The sequence below is a fragment of the Molothrus ater genome, chromosome Z, assembly GCF_012460135.2.
Source record: "Molothrus ater isolate BHLD 08-10-18 breed brown headed cowbird chromosome Z, BPBGC_Mater_1.1, whole genome shotgun sequence".
NCBI classification, from domain to species: Eukaryota; Metazoa; Chordata; class Aves; order Passeriformes; family Icteridae; genus Molothrus; species Molothrus ater.
The window spans coordinates 21636652-21652541 of record NC_050511.2 but is presented as its reverse complement, the minus strand read 5'-3'; the positions used below and the strand labels follow the sequence as shown (position 1 = coordinate 21652541).

The 15890-nt window shown below is 37.8% G+C and overlaps 1 protein-coding gene across 3 annotated transcripts in view; it reads right to left on the bottom strand.

Annotated features, from left to right (window-relative positions):
• MAST4 (microtubule associated serine/threonine kinase family member 4) overlaps positions 1-15890 on the bottom strand; it is a 278816-nt gene that overhangs the window by 44112 nt on the left and 218814 nt on the right. For 2 of the 3 annotated variants that reach the window (XM_036402886.1, XM_036402887.1), the window contains 6 exons: positions 14577-14597; positions 13781-13859; positions 7564-7721; positions 6222-6297; positions 4543-4752; positions 1533-1634 (listed from right to left, as the gene is read on the bottom strand). In XM_036402886.1, the coding sequence (XP_036258779.1) occupies positions 1533-1634; positions 4543-4752; positions 6222-6297; positions 7564-7721; positions 13781-13859; positions 14577-14597 (646 nt within the window). The remainder of the gene's footprint in view (positions 1-1532; positions 1635-4542; positions 4753-6221; positions 6298-7563; positions 7722-13780; positions 13860-14576; positions 14598-15890) is intronic. The other variant, XM_054517825.1, reaches the window with a different exon arrangement.

Genomic DNA, 15890 nt, shown 5'->3' with positions numbered 1-15890 from the left:
TGATGGGAGAAAGCTAGCAAGCCTGTAATGGAAGGTGTAAAGCATTATTAAGAAGTCCTGACTGCCTACAAGACATATTTAAGAGCATTTCTGGATGTATGATAATAGATAAGAATGCAAACCAAAAAAACAAGGATAAGAGAAACTGGATGATGTGGAGAAATATATAAACCCTGTAAACAGAGCAGGGAACAATACACTAGACATGGAATGAACTCAGGGAGAGGAGTAAAACAAGTTTGGATTCAACAGCAGAAGCAGGACATGCTAAGATGTCCTTCTCTCTAAAGTCTTCCTTTTTGTTTGTTTTGGTTGTTTTTTTAAACATCTCACATCTCTTTCATGCTGATTCAGAGCACATATCTTATTTTTACTTTCCTTCTGAACTGCAAATCACAAACAAAAAAGCAACTGGGAGCACTGAGACTTTGTGTTTCCAAAACAAAATAGAGGCAGCTCTCAGAATGCCCATGACTGAACGAGCTGGGGTGTGGATTAACTGTGCCACAGATGAAGGGACTCAGCACAAAGCCAAAATCAGGTTGGAAATACTTACTAGATAGCTTACTAGCTCAGATTCAGTGTGACGCAAATGGAGTTATGACAATATCAGGCATAACTTGAGTCTAGCAGCCGGCTGGCTTCCACATAAGGCCTGCCAGCCTCAAATAGCTGTATGCAGCATCAACACTGATCTTATATTGGCAAGCATAGTGGCTCAAAATCAGCTCAGGCTGCCTGCCAGGCCTTTTGGAATCGGGCTGCCTCTGGCATGGTATTTGGGTGTCTACACCATCCTCCTGTGTACACTGTGTTCTGCAAGTGTTTATTAGTTCAACTGAACAACTGAAGCACACTGGCTCCATGTGTGCAACTTCCCTCACCTGAGCGATCCCAGCTCCCACAGCATGGGCAAGAGAAGCAGAAACATGCCCACACAGCACACACAGTCTAACCCAGTGTGGCAACTTTGCTGCTATGCTCATGCATAAATAAATCAACTCTTCTGCTCCTTCTGGTCCCCACTAAAACACCAACTACCTGTGTTTCCAGACAGCCTAATCCCTCTGCTGCTCTTATCGCCAGATCAGGTACTGCAGAACTGACCTCAAGCTGTTTATAGTTCTGGCAGCTGTTGAGTGCAACAAAATTATGAAACTATTAAGAAATGAGAAAACCACTAAGCAATTACAATTCTGGAACAGTCTTCCCTAGAAATGGAGAAGTCTAACAAAACAACAGAAAAAGCCAACTGGTTTTAAACAGCAGTTTCCTCAGTTGATGAAAGGGATTCCATACCATACTATCTGCAATAGGAGGGAATGAAACAAAACCGCAGGAGGGTCCTGCCAGTACACTATATCCAATAATAGAAGTGGAAAGGATCTCACTAACAATGAAGCCCTACCACACTGTTTGACATGTTCAAAAATCAATTATAAAGAACCTTGAATAGTAAATCAGAGAATTGCCTGCACTACTAAGTGAAAAACACTACCTACTAAGTGAAAACATAGTAAGCATGACCTTACCAGGCATTCCAGTAAGCGAGCAGGACGAGCAATAACTATCAAGATTTTGCGAACAAGTTGTTTAATAAATGCCATTTCTCCACTCTCTGATCGCTCTTGAGCCTGAAAGATAAAAAATAAAGTCATATTGAACCAAATCACATTCAATGCACTGCTTAGGAAAGCAGTGATATTGAGGACATCCGTAGCGTCTGAAGCATGTACTTGATACGAACCGCACATCAATTTCAAGATGCCAGCAGAGATAAAAAAGATCTGAGTAACACTGTAACTTCTGTTCAAATAATCCCAGCTTTAAAACTCTAACACTGTAACTACAAAAGTGCCACCTTCTTTTGTTTCTTGTTTCTTAAGCTTTCCCAGTGTTATTACCACCATTTTTGGAAATAGATACAATCTATCAATACAGCTCAACACTGATCTATACATGCAAATTGTGCCTCAATTTGTTAACAATGTTAGGCTGAAATGAAAACGAACAAAAATAATAGTAATAGATATAAGCAACATCCATCCCAAATTTATACTGTCTTTCAGTCAGTCATAGGAAAATGACAATTTATATGCATATATACATATAAAAAACCTTTACTTGTAGAGAGGCTTCATCTAAAGGTACATGTAGAAAGGATGACAATGAAAATACAAAAGAGAGGGGGAAGTGCTATAGAAGAATATATACAGAAAATATACTTCTAGATGATTGACAACACCTGCACAATGGTCTGAGCTGCATTTCAAGTTTCTTTTAAATGTTCCCCTCTAAGAACAAACTACAATATTAAGGGATGCTAGTGAATGCAAAGCAACTGTAAAATTCTCCTTCTGATTAGAATGTATTAATAGCCCTTGCCTTAAATATCAAAGCATTTCCTTACTCTGAACAGCAGAACTCACAGACTTAAGTTTCTCAGCATCTCTTGCTTATTCAAAACCACAAAGAAAATTAATAAACTAACATTTAAAAATTATTACTACAGACCAGTAAGTAATTTTTCCTATAAAACATTACATTTTTGAAAAAAAAACTGTAAGAGAAAAGGAAACTATGCATATTGCTCTTAATGTAAATACCACAATTTTAAAAATCACCAAATGTATGAGAGGAATTAATATAATCTAGCCACCTGCAAAAAGTTTCAGAAGTACCTTAACTGGACAGAAGCGTAATTCTAAACATTATCAATTTAGCCCAAATAAAACTCTTTTATAAACAAAACACCACCTATTTTAACTACCCACAAAATTTAAAGCATCTTTGTAGAGTTTTATGAACACTCAGGTGCCTAGGTGAACAAAAGATTCAACACATATTACATTTAAGGAGGATGAAGTAGGAAAGCATTCAGGTCCACTTGACCTTAAAATTCTAAAGGTTTTGCGTGAACCAAGCTGCTTTGACCTCACAGGAATCTTCCCCTAGTTAAAGTAACTGCACAGTGCCAAGCAGCAGCATGAACTGCAGCTTTCTACTGAAGATTGCAGCTGGGAATTAACAACAAATGAATCACATGAAACCAAAGCACAACTAAATGTCCATAACAAAGTAGTGCAAAGAAAATGTTTTCATACTGTCATATCATGCTATTAACAAGAAGCAAGCAGTGGACTCAAAAGTTAAGTCTGAATTTTTTAAGGTATGTCTTTGCAGAACAGGAATCTTTTTCATAATAAAGAACTAACATCATAGAATATGATAAAATGAGTGGCTTTGTGATTTTTTCCTTTATATGCAGGTTGAAGAATAATGTCGTGGCATGTTTTTTTAGCAGGTTTTGGGAGAGGTGTTAGTGAACACATATTCTAAACTCTACTTAATGTGTAGCCATTTTAAGATATATATTTTTAACAGTGGTTCAGCAAATCCTGGCTTCGACATGTTTTCTGGTATTCTGACATTATCAACTGGCCAATTCTGCCTGCACTTTGGCATGGCAGAACTATGACCATTTCATAAGAAAGTTACTGGTTCAAAACCTTCTCTTGACTAGTAAGCAAACTCCAAGTATTTTCAATGTTTAAAAAATAGGCTTTCAACAATCCAGAGTAAATTTATTGATGTCTTACATCTTGTTTTGGCTGTATGAAGAGAAAAAGTTCAAAAAACAGTAGTTTCAGAAATCCTATTTGCAAAATAGAAATTAACAAAAAAGCAGCATAGGAAAAACAAAACAACACATACAAACAAACAACAACAAAAAAATCAAAAAACCCCACGAAAACTCAACCAAAACTGCTTGTGTATTCCAAAGAAAGTAAAAGACCAATTAAGACAGGCATGGCATCTTAAGATATCAGCTGGAAAGAATTTCAAATTAATTTCACATCTCCTGCTCTATCACATTAATTATGACTCATAACATACTATCAAAGCCCACACAAATAAATGAATGAGTACATTACATGTTGCACTCATTCTTTTGAAAATGATACATGAATAAACTACAGAAACTTACGTAACAGCACGTTTGTCAAGTTTTGAGTTCTTCTTAATTAATTTAGCTGATTATTCTATTAAAGTTTCAACACATTTAGAAAAGACATTTTTGCTGTTAATCAACATTTCAGCTATGAGAGGAATGTTACAAATAATTAAAAAATAAATAATCTCTCACTAATGGAAAGCTAAAGATTGCTGTCTGCTTTCTTGACACAGTAGGGCTGATAAAAGGAAAACATGTATGTTACCTCATTTATTTTAAAGTAAATGAAATAGCCAGCCCTGTCTGGGGCTTATGCACACACTTCTGTAAGTAATCTACAATTTGCACTGCAAGACATAATCCTGTTGTTTCTGGAATCTTTACAACACATCTATTCCAGACCAATATGCCAGGGTGCCTTATAGTTTTTGTAGGAGTCATTATGTAGACTAATTCATCTTAAGAATACCACTTTGACACGTACTTGGGTAAAGGTTCGTAATTCAAGACAATATTCAAAAAAACTCTAGGGCAAACAGATTTAAACAGTTTTTCAGGCAAACATAAAGCAGTCTCACGGATCATACCTCCTGTAGCAATTTGTCTAATTTCTGCTGTAATTCAAGGAAGTATCGTGATGTGATGAGGCCCTGGTGAGATTTATCCAAACAATCTCGAGCCAATTCTGTGATCTGATGGTGGGTAAAACTGAGCACTCCATCTGCCAGAGGAAGGGTGTTCTCTGGAGAATGATTTGTTATAATATCCTGAAGTCTCTCTTCCATCTGAGCTGTGGCCTATAGAAAAGTAGTTGTTGAACACATTAAATCAGCTCTATGTGAAACTAACAGCCTTAAAAGTTATTTCTGACTCTAGAAAATTTCTCTACTGCCTAAGAATTTACCTAGCTGGAATGCATGAAATGACTGAAGACAAAAGGCAAGTACACAAAGGCAAAGTGAGAGATGACACTTCCCCACATTACCAGTACAGAAAAACAACAGCCTCGTTGTTCTCCTAGCAGTTCCCCACTTTGTCTGCCGATGGTGATTAACTGTGCACTAATCTTGTGATAATCACTAACAGAACTAAAAAGCTTTTATGTCAAAGCCAAAGTGGAAATATATAAAAAGAAAAAAGAGAACTCATAGGGGGTCTACTTTTCTCTGCTAAAAATGCAGATACTAGACAGCAGAATATAGTCACTACTTTCACAAAGGTTACTCCCCAAAAATATTTCACTGAGCAGAGTTTGAATGAGGCTCATTTGACTAATTAGAAGCACCACAGGCTCACAGGTCCTGCCAAACATGTCTGCAGGTTCCCAGATGCATTTGTTTTACAGAACCAACTGTCTGGTTCTCACAGAAATGCAGATGCTTAAAAAAAAACCTTTGATGATATCATTATTACTATTACTATTATTATTAAACAGTAATCCCACACACCTTAGTTCATATCTCAAACAGTAAGATGAGTGAGTTCTGCACACTTCATATTGTTGCTCAATTACTCTGCAAATACTAACAAAACTTTCTTTATATAAAGAAATGCAAAGAAATTTCTCCCTTTTTAACTCACATTTTAGGAACAATACCTTGTCTTATTTTCCAGAGGTAACTAAAATCCTAGGAGCAACTGAGAGTATAGTGCTTCAAGTTATGCACACACACCTGCACCTAGGAATTCATCTGTGTTCAAGATCTCTGGACAGGAAAGCAAAACATCCTCCTACCTCATAGTCAAACCCCCACATCTGTGTACTGATCTCATTAAGTGCATTAGATCAGTATATAATATACAGTATATAATATATATCAGTGCATATAATGCATGTAAAGTATATAGCAAGTGTTTGGAAAAATGAAGAAATGGACTAACCAAAGGAATCTGCTGGTATATCACCAGAGCAGATGCTTCTCAAGACTTAGCACTGAAAACTGGTTTCAATTTACTAATGCAGTATGCATTTGCCCCCAGTACACCACCTATTGAAATCCAATGTATCATCAGATTCCAATCAGCAGAATATTCTACCAGCATGACTAATTTCAAAACCAGTTTGGCAGCATTGCCAAATGAATGTCCAGTACTCAGCCAGAGTTTTCTTTATCATGACTTTATCATTCGCAGTAAGAGATCAGTGATGCTTTATGGAAGCCATTATAGGGCTGGATCATTACTTCCCATAACAAAAGCACCACTTACTTAAAACCTATGTTGCCTACCAATTTAGATACTGGGTATCTTAAATATAATTCATTACCTTTGGGAACCTTTCTTTGTAGACATGGTTCATCATAATTATTTCATTGTCACAGCAAGCAGGAGAACGTCCAGGGCTGCAAGCAAAGCAAATTATCCCTTTACACTTGTCTCAGCGTGAACTACAGTTAGTTCTTAACATTTTTGTATGACTTATTTGCAACAAAAATTCAGCACAGACTTCACTGGAAAGGTAGTCTGCAATCAATAGTACACTTAAGTTCCTTTCTGCTATTTCTGTTCAAGTCCTCATGATCATTTAATGCACTTGACATCTAATTGCTAACCACGTTATTCTCCTAGTTTGTACCTGTATTTCAAGGCAGATGAAGCCTTGTGAACATTATCTTTTCTTCAGAAGGGCAACAGAGATCTTTTTAACTGGTCTTATACCTGTACCTTTGAAGATTAGATACAATCAAAATAGCAAGATCTGACCAAGAACTCTGGTAGCTGCAAGTGAAAAAGTACAAAATAAGTTTGTTTCAGTTTTGTTGTTTTTCTAAATGGATAATTTGAAAAAATATATCAAAACAACCTATTTTCAATCTGACCAGCAGATAAAGGCATTAACTTTCTACAAATAATGTCATATATATATATGCACATGTCGAACAAAGATGAAGCACTGTGCCTGTAAAAAAAAGCACAAGACTTTGAGGAAAAGAATTCATAAAAAATACCCACAGACCTCAGAAACCTACAAAATTACTTTTTGCTATTATGAGTCTCACTGTCCACTAGAAAGCCCTTTAAAAAAATCTCAATACAGATTTCTTGGTACTGGTGATTCTGGCCCATTCAATCTGTCTAGAAGGTCTGGTCTAGTGGAAATGTCCCTGCTCAGAGCAGCGGGGTTGAAATGAGATGATCTTTTAAGGTCCCTTCCAACTTAAATCATTCTGTGGATCTAAATCTGGCTTTTGGTATTCTTAAAGATGAAAACTGAATATTAAACTTTGTCAGGGATATCACAATGACGAGTCCTTGAATTGATACAGGCAGCCTGTTACAGACATTCACAGGCTACTACTGAGAACAGAGCAAGTACTCAGATTCAGAAAGGGAATACTACAATTATATCATTAATGACTAGGTCATCAAGACACTCTGTGCAGATTAGTTGCCTTCACATTAAGACTTATCTTAACGATATTTACCACTGAAGTAAGTCATGACCAAAACCAGAACAAGTATTTAAAGACTACTCTTCATTCAGCCTCACTTACATATGTATTTCAGCCATTTCAAAACCAGTACACATCCCCAGTGTAACACACCATGATGCTACCCACAATATGTGAATTTAGATCCATCCCCTCTTTTCAGATACACAAACTCACCTGAGACTTCGGGACCGAGGGCGCATTGCAGTCGTCCTGCACCTGTTATCACTGGCAATGCTCTCAGTGGTACAGAAATGTTTAGACAAAAAATGTAGTTCATCAGGTGTTGGTTGGTATGGTAACTGGTGTAGCTTCTCTTGGGATGAGCAGGATGACTAAGAGAGCACAAGAAAACACAAGCATTCCATCAGAGCGAAAAAACATCATTTTCAAGACCATATTTGGTGCTCACAAGTAATGAATAATGTAATTTAAGTTAAAAAATTATAGTTACTGTTTCTCATACCTGAACTACCAATTTAAAGAAGAAAAGAAATAATTACTCTCAATCTAATGAGCTAAATATAGAGTAAATATTAAAAATAAGAACCACTTCAGTTCAGAAGACACGCTGCATTTCAAAAATTTAAATTTCCTAAGGCAAAGGTGATGTCTGATGTCAATGATACATAAGAATAGCTAAAATGGATTCTGCTGAAAATTAATTATTGGAATAGGACAGCCTAAGTATGGTAACCATAAAGTACAACTTATTGTCACAGTGCCAATTGTAAATCTTCATAATAAAGGTACTTCATTATCCATATTTAAGACATTACTAATGCTCTTAAAAATAAAATCAAATTCTAGCTAAAATTTTGCTGAAAAAATTAATATGTTAATATCTTCTAAAAAACTGTACTCTGAAAACAGAATGAGAGAACTCAATACATTTATCAAGACCAGTTATATGACCACAGAAAGCAAACAGAATTACAATAAAACCGTCCATTTAGTATCAAACTGGAAGATATGGACAGGTATGAAATTGGCACCAAAACCACCCTTGCAACATTTCATGTACAAAGCTGCATTACATAAGCAGTCCAAATGACCAAACTATGTATTTTAAGGGTTTTTATGCAGCTCTACCTTAACCATGTTAGACACCTAGAGGTAGAACTTTGAACTTCTCCGTAAACCTGAATCTTGTACACATTTTATAGAACACATACATAGTTAAAATCACTAACAACCAGTCTTGCTAACATGGACTGCCAAACACAGAGAAATGTTCTACTGTTTCTGGTACCAAAATCAGTTTCCAAGTCAGCTGATTCATAAATATTCTTGTATGACTGCACAAAGCTGCTCACTACCATGCAGACATCCCCTATATTTTACCAGCAGAAGGGAAGAAGTTGAAAAACCTGGATATCTTTCTGGAGCTCTTCAGATTCCAGCTGTATTTCTCAATAAAATGAATTTCTTCTGTGTATCAATTTACATGTGCCCATTACTGCTTATCTGACTTCTCATATTGAACACCAAGGCCCCCGCCTAGGTGCTCTTTTAATGGAGGCAGTAAAGAGTTTCTTTGCTACATCATTTCTAGTGAGGGAAATCAATAAACTTTTGTACTGCACAAATATTACCCCTGCATTGCTAAGGTCAGCAGATAATAACCAGGCTATTAAGCACAGAAGCTAGGAAGTCTTTTTAATCTCCTGGCAACTTGTGTGGTAAAGGCTAATATCCTAGATCAGAAGCAAAAGAAAAGTTTTCTTATCACGCTAGATCTCATGAAATCTCATCTCCTAAAAGCAAAAAAGAATAAAACCCACTAGCAGAAAAGGCTAACAAGGACTGCTCTACATGGGAATGCCACACCACATCACAATAAACTGAAGTTTGCAAGACTGTGTTACCTTTGCTGCAGGCTAAGAGGCATGCACACTGAGAATTTACCACAGCTCACTGGATAGGTAGTAACTTGCTGAGTTACAGTAACTCATGCATGAAATTCTGCCTTAGCATATTACCATGCATAATTCAGCATACAGCATAGGAAAGGTAAGTTCTTTCTTATCTCATACTATAGCAGTTAGTTGCAGTTAACCTGTTATCCCACAGCCATGCTCTGTAAAATAAATGATACTGTAGTACAGGAGAATTTCTCAATACAGAGCATTGGAGAATGAAGAATAGCACAGGTGGCTATTCTCTCTATCTCTTTGGTTTCAGGGGATTATAGGAAGATCAGTGTGAAAGTAACTCATATCACACTTCTCCTCATACAAGGTGCAACAGAGTTTAGATCCAACATGACTGAAGAGAGGATCTTCCTATGCTAACCACTCTCAGTTGTATCAGGACCATCAAAGGCACAAAGTACATTTTTTTGGTGATCTAAATTCTTATTTCAGTACAAATCCAAATTCTTACAGCAAAATTCTTAAACAAAATAGTTCTCCTGGCATTCTACAAGTAATGCTCCAAAAATCACACAAGAGCTAATTTTTTTAATATGTTCAGCTGCAGTGCATTATGGAAATGCAAACGTTCTTCTGAAACAGAAATACGGGTTTGAAAAATACACAGCTTGTCTCCCAGTAAAAGACTCAATCATCTCAACTGCATTGTCTAACTGCCAAGATTTGATCCTACTGTGCTAGAGTAAGATAAACCACCAGCTTCTTTCCAACTGAAAAATCAAGCAGAAGGTATTTTAATTTTGATTTTATTGTGATAAGCAGTATTTGTGGTACTTGCACCACTTCTAAACCCACGACCTTCCATTAAATAGGTAATTCTATCCATCCCATCACTTTCAAAATTAAAAAACAAACAAACAAACAAAACACTCAACAAATGAGTGAGATACACTCACCTCAGCATAACTGTGGTAACTACAGACACTTTGGCCCCTACTTTGACTTTCACTTGCTTGTGAAGAACAAAGTTGTGATCTATTGCAATGTGTAAAAACTCCTTCTGCTCGCTGGCTGATACATGTCTAGATTAATGTGAATTTTATTTATTCATCACTGAAAAGGGAGTGTTCTATATGTACATTTACAGTGTTGTATGAACTGGTCTCTCATTTCCTCTAAGAATAAGTAATGTAGTTGAGAAGGCTGAACTGTGCTAGCTCTTTCAGATTCTGAAAAAGTACATGAAATCAATTAGATGAGTACACTTCTAGTTTTGGTTTTGTGATTCACATGTATCATCCAGGAGCTAAAAGACAAAAATGAAGAACATCTCCAAGAAGTAAAGAAATAGTCACTAGTTTTAGAATCCCAAGGCTATCTAAGTGCTTTTGCAGGGCTTTTCAGCAATAGCAAATTCTCAAGAAACTAACCACGAGATACTGCAGAAGCCAAAACAATAAAGCCTAATGTGTTTGTCTCAGACACCAGTAGCAGGGTGGCTGTGGCACCAACCAAGGACTTTAGGTAACAACAGCCAAGGACTGTTGGCAATAACATGCTGTGAGAAAGAACAAGATGTGACTGGACAAGGGGCCACACAGAGGTAGGACAGCACTCCTCTGGGACAAAGGTCTTTGATCTGCCTCCTGGAGATAAGCACAGTTCAGTACAGCACAGAGAAATGAGGTGGAGAAGTAGGCATAGAATCAAGACTGCCAAAGACCCCCAAAACCCTCTGATCCATTTCCACAAGGACCCGAAAGACTAGACTGTGAGTGATCACTAATTTGCATTGAAACTGAGAAACCCATCTTCAGGGTGGCCACAGCTTCTCTACAAAATGGTACACCCCCCACCCCAAGCCTCAGGCATCCCCAAGATCCTGAGATATCCCAGCAGCTGGACTAATGCTGGAGTTAGGACCAGTGATCTCTTCCTCCCCCCTTATTCCTCCCCTTTTTCTTCTTTTTTTCTTTCCTTCCCATGCCACCCCTTTATGCAAAACACACTGACATGTGCTTATACGGCAGGTCAGAGACTAATACACCAATTTCTATGCCAAGAGTGTAATTTACAAATGTAACTTAGTGACTTTTTGTGGATCGTTTGAATTCTGTAATTTCTTTTGACCACAAGTATTTACCAATCTTGGGTGATCCCTTACTCTTAAGGGTGGGACACCATTGATATTTATGGTATGAATTCTCTACTGCTGCTTTCTTCAACAAAATCAAAATGTATTTATTGGAAAAACGCGTTTATTTCCACAAGTAAGAATCTGTTTACTCAATGGTAGGAAAGACATCTAAGTATGTTATTATTTATATATTCTAGTCAGAAATTATCATGGGCTAGGTCAACAATGATGTATTACAGAAGTTAAGACATCTAAGTCCATAAATGTATGGACAGCAGATGCAAATACCATGTAAAATTGCTCCACGCTCCAGGATGCCTACAGCAGCTAGTGAACTTAAGTGGGGAAGAAAGGATATTAATTAGAATTACCATTTTAAAACTTGAGCTATTGAAGAAATTAATATGGACAGAAAATTAAAACTGTATTTTGATCTGGTTTTGACACAGCCTTTAATCTCCTTTCTAGCACAAGTCTGTTTCTTCCAACAGTGACATTGTTTTTATGGCAATTCCTTTATTTGATATAAACTCCTTTATGTCAATATATTTTAGGAGAAGAGCATAGCATATCTGATCTAGTTCCAATAAGAGGTATACAAACATGCCCTAATCGAAACTGCTCACAGAATTAATGTGAAACCAAGGAATTTACTTGGCAAAAGTAACATCTACACAGAAAAGAAAGCAGAGGTCAAAAGTAGGGCTTTAGAGAACAAGTTCTTAAGATATATGAAATTACTCAACATGGTTTAAAGACAGATATAATTGTCCTTCCAGAAATCTCTGTGGGCAAAAATAAAATAAGAGTTGACCATAACACAAAATAGTTGTATTTCATGATTGTACAGAACGTGAAACTGGAACTCTACTGTTTCACAAGAGAATCTGAACAAATCCACTGGAAGTAGGAAGAGAAAGCCTACTTTAATTGTCAAAGAAACAGCTTAAAAAAACTAATTATTACCCATTCAGTAAAATGTGCTACTCATAAAAGGTAAAACACCTTTCATAGCCATATAAGGTATAAAACATTGAAGAGCCATAGTTGGATCTACACAGACCATTGCTTCCACTGCAGTGATGTGTTCTAACTGTCAAAATGTCTACTATTTGCTATTTTCAAAGCAGGCTTTCTCTATAGATCTACCTCCACAGCCTGTAGGTGTGACTACCACAACCAAGAGCTCTGCTCCAGGTTGTAACATGAGACAGTCGTTCCTCTCCAGTACAGGGATGTGCAGATGCACAAAGCAGAGGCTGGTACTTCTGCCACAGCTGGCTCCTGAGCTCTGGAGCAGGATCCAAGGCGCTGCTGTAGCATATGAGATGCACAGGTATGGCGGGGGGGCTGATACAACACTGGCAGAAGCAAGCCTGAGGGGAGTCAAGGCGAACCCAGCTGAATACTGACAACCAGAGCTAAGCCCAGCAGTCTGGCAGCAGACAGCAAGACATGGACAGCCCAGCTTTTTTGGGGATTTATCCCTCATTGTTTCTTTTTCCAGCCTCACGGATGGGGAACACAAGCCACAAAGAGCAAATGCCATCTTGTCTTTGTCTCAGCAGCCACACAGAACTGAGCTGAGGTGCTGAACACCTTTTGTGTGTAAAGCACCTCCTCTCGTAAATTTTGTTATCAATATTCTTGCCATTACCATGCATTTCCTACATTTCCTACTCCTTAGCTGCTGGTTTTCTGTTCTTACCTCAACCCATATTCTCTGCTGTTGTTATCTCAACCCATGGTCTCTGCATTTATCCCCCTCTCACTGGAGGGGAAAATGGGGGTGGCCTACTTGGAGTTTAATTCCCAGCTGTTTTTTTTAAACCACCACAATTTGCACTGAAACAACTGGTCCAAAAGGTAAAAATTAGTAAGTTAAACTTACTCTATTATGCATCCCAAAGGATTCCTTTTATTCTGATTATAGCCATCTGAAAGGCTATGTATCTAACCTATCATCATGCACGAACATCTCACAATTGCGAAAGGAAAACAAAGGCTAATGTGTGATTCATCTCATCCTAAGACAGCAGTCTAACCCAGGACAGATGAATCATGCCATAGACAGTTTCTCTTTCTTGTCATCAAGGCACCCTCAGTTAAGACTTGATACCTAACTATTATATGGTTAAAATAAGGCAGATCAAAAGGGAGCAGCTGAACACTATTCACTACCAAAAAGTATCTCAAAGCAAAGTACACCTGTGTAAAGTTTTCTTCTATTTCAGGGAAGTAAAGCAGTTTCCTATCACATGTTAGTTCTAAGTCTATCAAACACAACAAAACCTACATTGTCTTCTCCTAAGAGAAGCATGCTACATTTGAGAAGCTAAAGCATGCAGACGACATCCATCAGCACAGCCAAACAGATACTTACAGAAACAGTCGAGCTGGGTGTATTTGTACCATAGCCAGAAGAAGGGAGAGAAGCCAAAGACCAGCGGCGACCATCAGTCCTGTAAGTTATGAAATGGAGGTCAGTCAAATGAGCGCTGCAGTGTCCTAATGCAGTAACATCTGTTAAGTATTTCTGGGTAAAACTGCATCCCAAAAGCATGATAAAAATAGGGGATTTAACAAACAGTATACTTTCACAGGGCACTACAGTAAACAAGCATTCACCAAGGATGAATTATTTTTACTGTGGTTTTATTTATAGTTAAAAATCTATGAGATGGAACAACCACAAAGAGAATGAACAAGTCTACAGAACTGGTATCTAATACAAACAGAAAAGGACAAGAAGCTCACAACTTTTAGGTCCATCCCATAAAAATTAATGAGAAGCAAATTAAAAAAATTGTGAACAAATGCAGACCACTGTGCTCTGAGCCACAGAATAACCATCACATTTTGATTGATATAAAAGGGTAGTGCATTCTTCAGTGGCATCAGCAGAGGGTATCAGCAAACTAGCAGGCTAATGATTAGGTAAAACCAAACCTAAATGTTAAATGTTACATACATGAAACAGGAAAAACAAAGCTTCAGGAAAAAATCATGCTCACTCCAAATAAAGAAATAAAATAAATACATAGATTATAACCAAAACACGATTTATGTTCTTCATTGTCTGAGGTGACAAACACAACATGAAACTTCAACATTCAAAGTGGCAAAGAAAAAAACAATTATGAGAGAAGTGTTTGGATTCTTGAAAAGGTAGAATTTACCTGTCATTTCGATGCCCATGACTGCAATACAATTGAATCAAGTGTGTTAAAAAAAAGGCAAAATAATATATAAATAACAAAACAGGCCAAATTTTTATTAACAAATGGTATGACAGTTAGGAAAGGAGAACTGAAGATCTGTAGATCAGTTTTACAAAGATCATCTCCCAAGTCTGATTGACACAAAAAGTGAAATTCTGAAGAACTGAAGATTAACTGAAGTGTATTTTCGAAGAACTGAAGTCATGAAGTCAAATCAGCAATCTTAAACCTATTGATGCAGAGGTTTAAGAGGTCCCTTCCTTCAAACTAATAGTCTAAGAAGCCTCTTGCTTCTTTCCAATATATCCACTTGTTCATCCACAAACTACGATCAAAACTCTGGGACTTTGTATACATAAAGCTTAAGAAAAGGACCTACAGTACATTATTAGTATTAAAATATGAAGAGCACATGTGCTAGAGACTGCTAATTGTGTCAAATATTGAACTCTGGAAAAAGCTTCCACCTCTGCCATAATCTTGTTCTTAATTCATTCTTTCACATTCTCCTCTTCACCCAGGTATGTAAGAGATACCTCCAGACGAAAGCACCATTCTAAAAGTAGTTTTCTCTTCATTGGCTTAGCTGCTCACAATTGAAATAACTTATGCAGTATTTAAACATGGGCGAGACCCATGTATTCTGCATCTGTGAGAAAGAAAGTATTTCTTAATTGAGTAACTCATAGTGAACAGGGTATTTGAATCACACAGAAAGGCTGTCAAGGGTGCAGACAAGCTACCCCAGAAAGTTATCTGGGAGGCAAACATGGGCAAACAGAAGGCATTCACAAGGGATTATGGGAAAAAAGCCCCTACAACATTTTTCCCTGGACTCTTTCTACACTACTTGCTTCTGTCCTAAAGTATGGCTTTGCTCACTTTCCAGCAGCTCTAGAAAGGGCAGTCTGTCACCCACCCACAGGTTCGTAGATGCTGGATTTGTACGTACAACAGCAGTGCTGACTTCCAGAGGCACAGGCTGTGCCTGGGCACTGATCACCCCACCAGACATAGGCAGAGGAAGGTGGCTCTCCAGCTCGGTTTCGAGGCGCTGGGAAGGCTACCTCCAGCTCTGCCCACTGGCTGGAAGCGCAGCAAAGGGGCATCCCCGAGGCAGGTCCCTTTCCTGTGGCTGCTGCAGGCAGGGCCAGCGCCTGATGAGAAGTGGCTACACTAAGGAAGCAGCTTCACAGAAGGTCTCAAATAATTTCCTTTTCCTCTCTCTCCCTTCCTCACACTGTTCCAGCTTTTTGGTATCCCCACTGACTC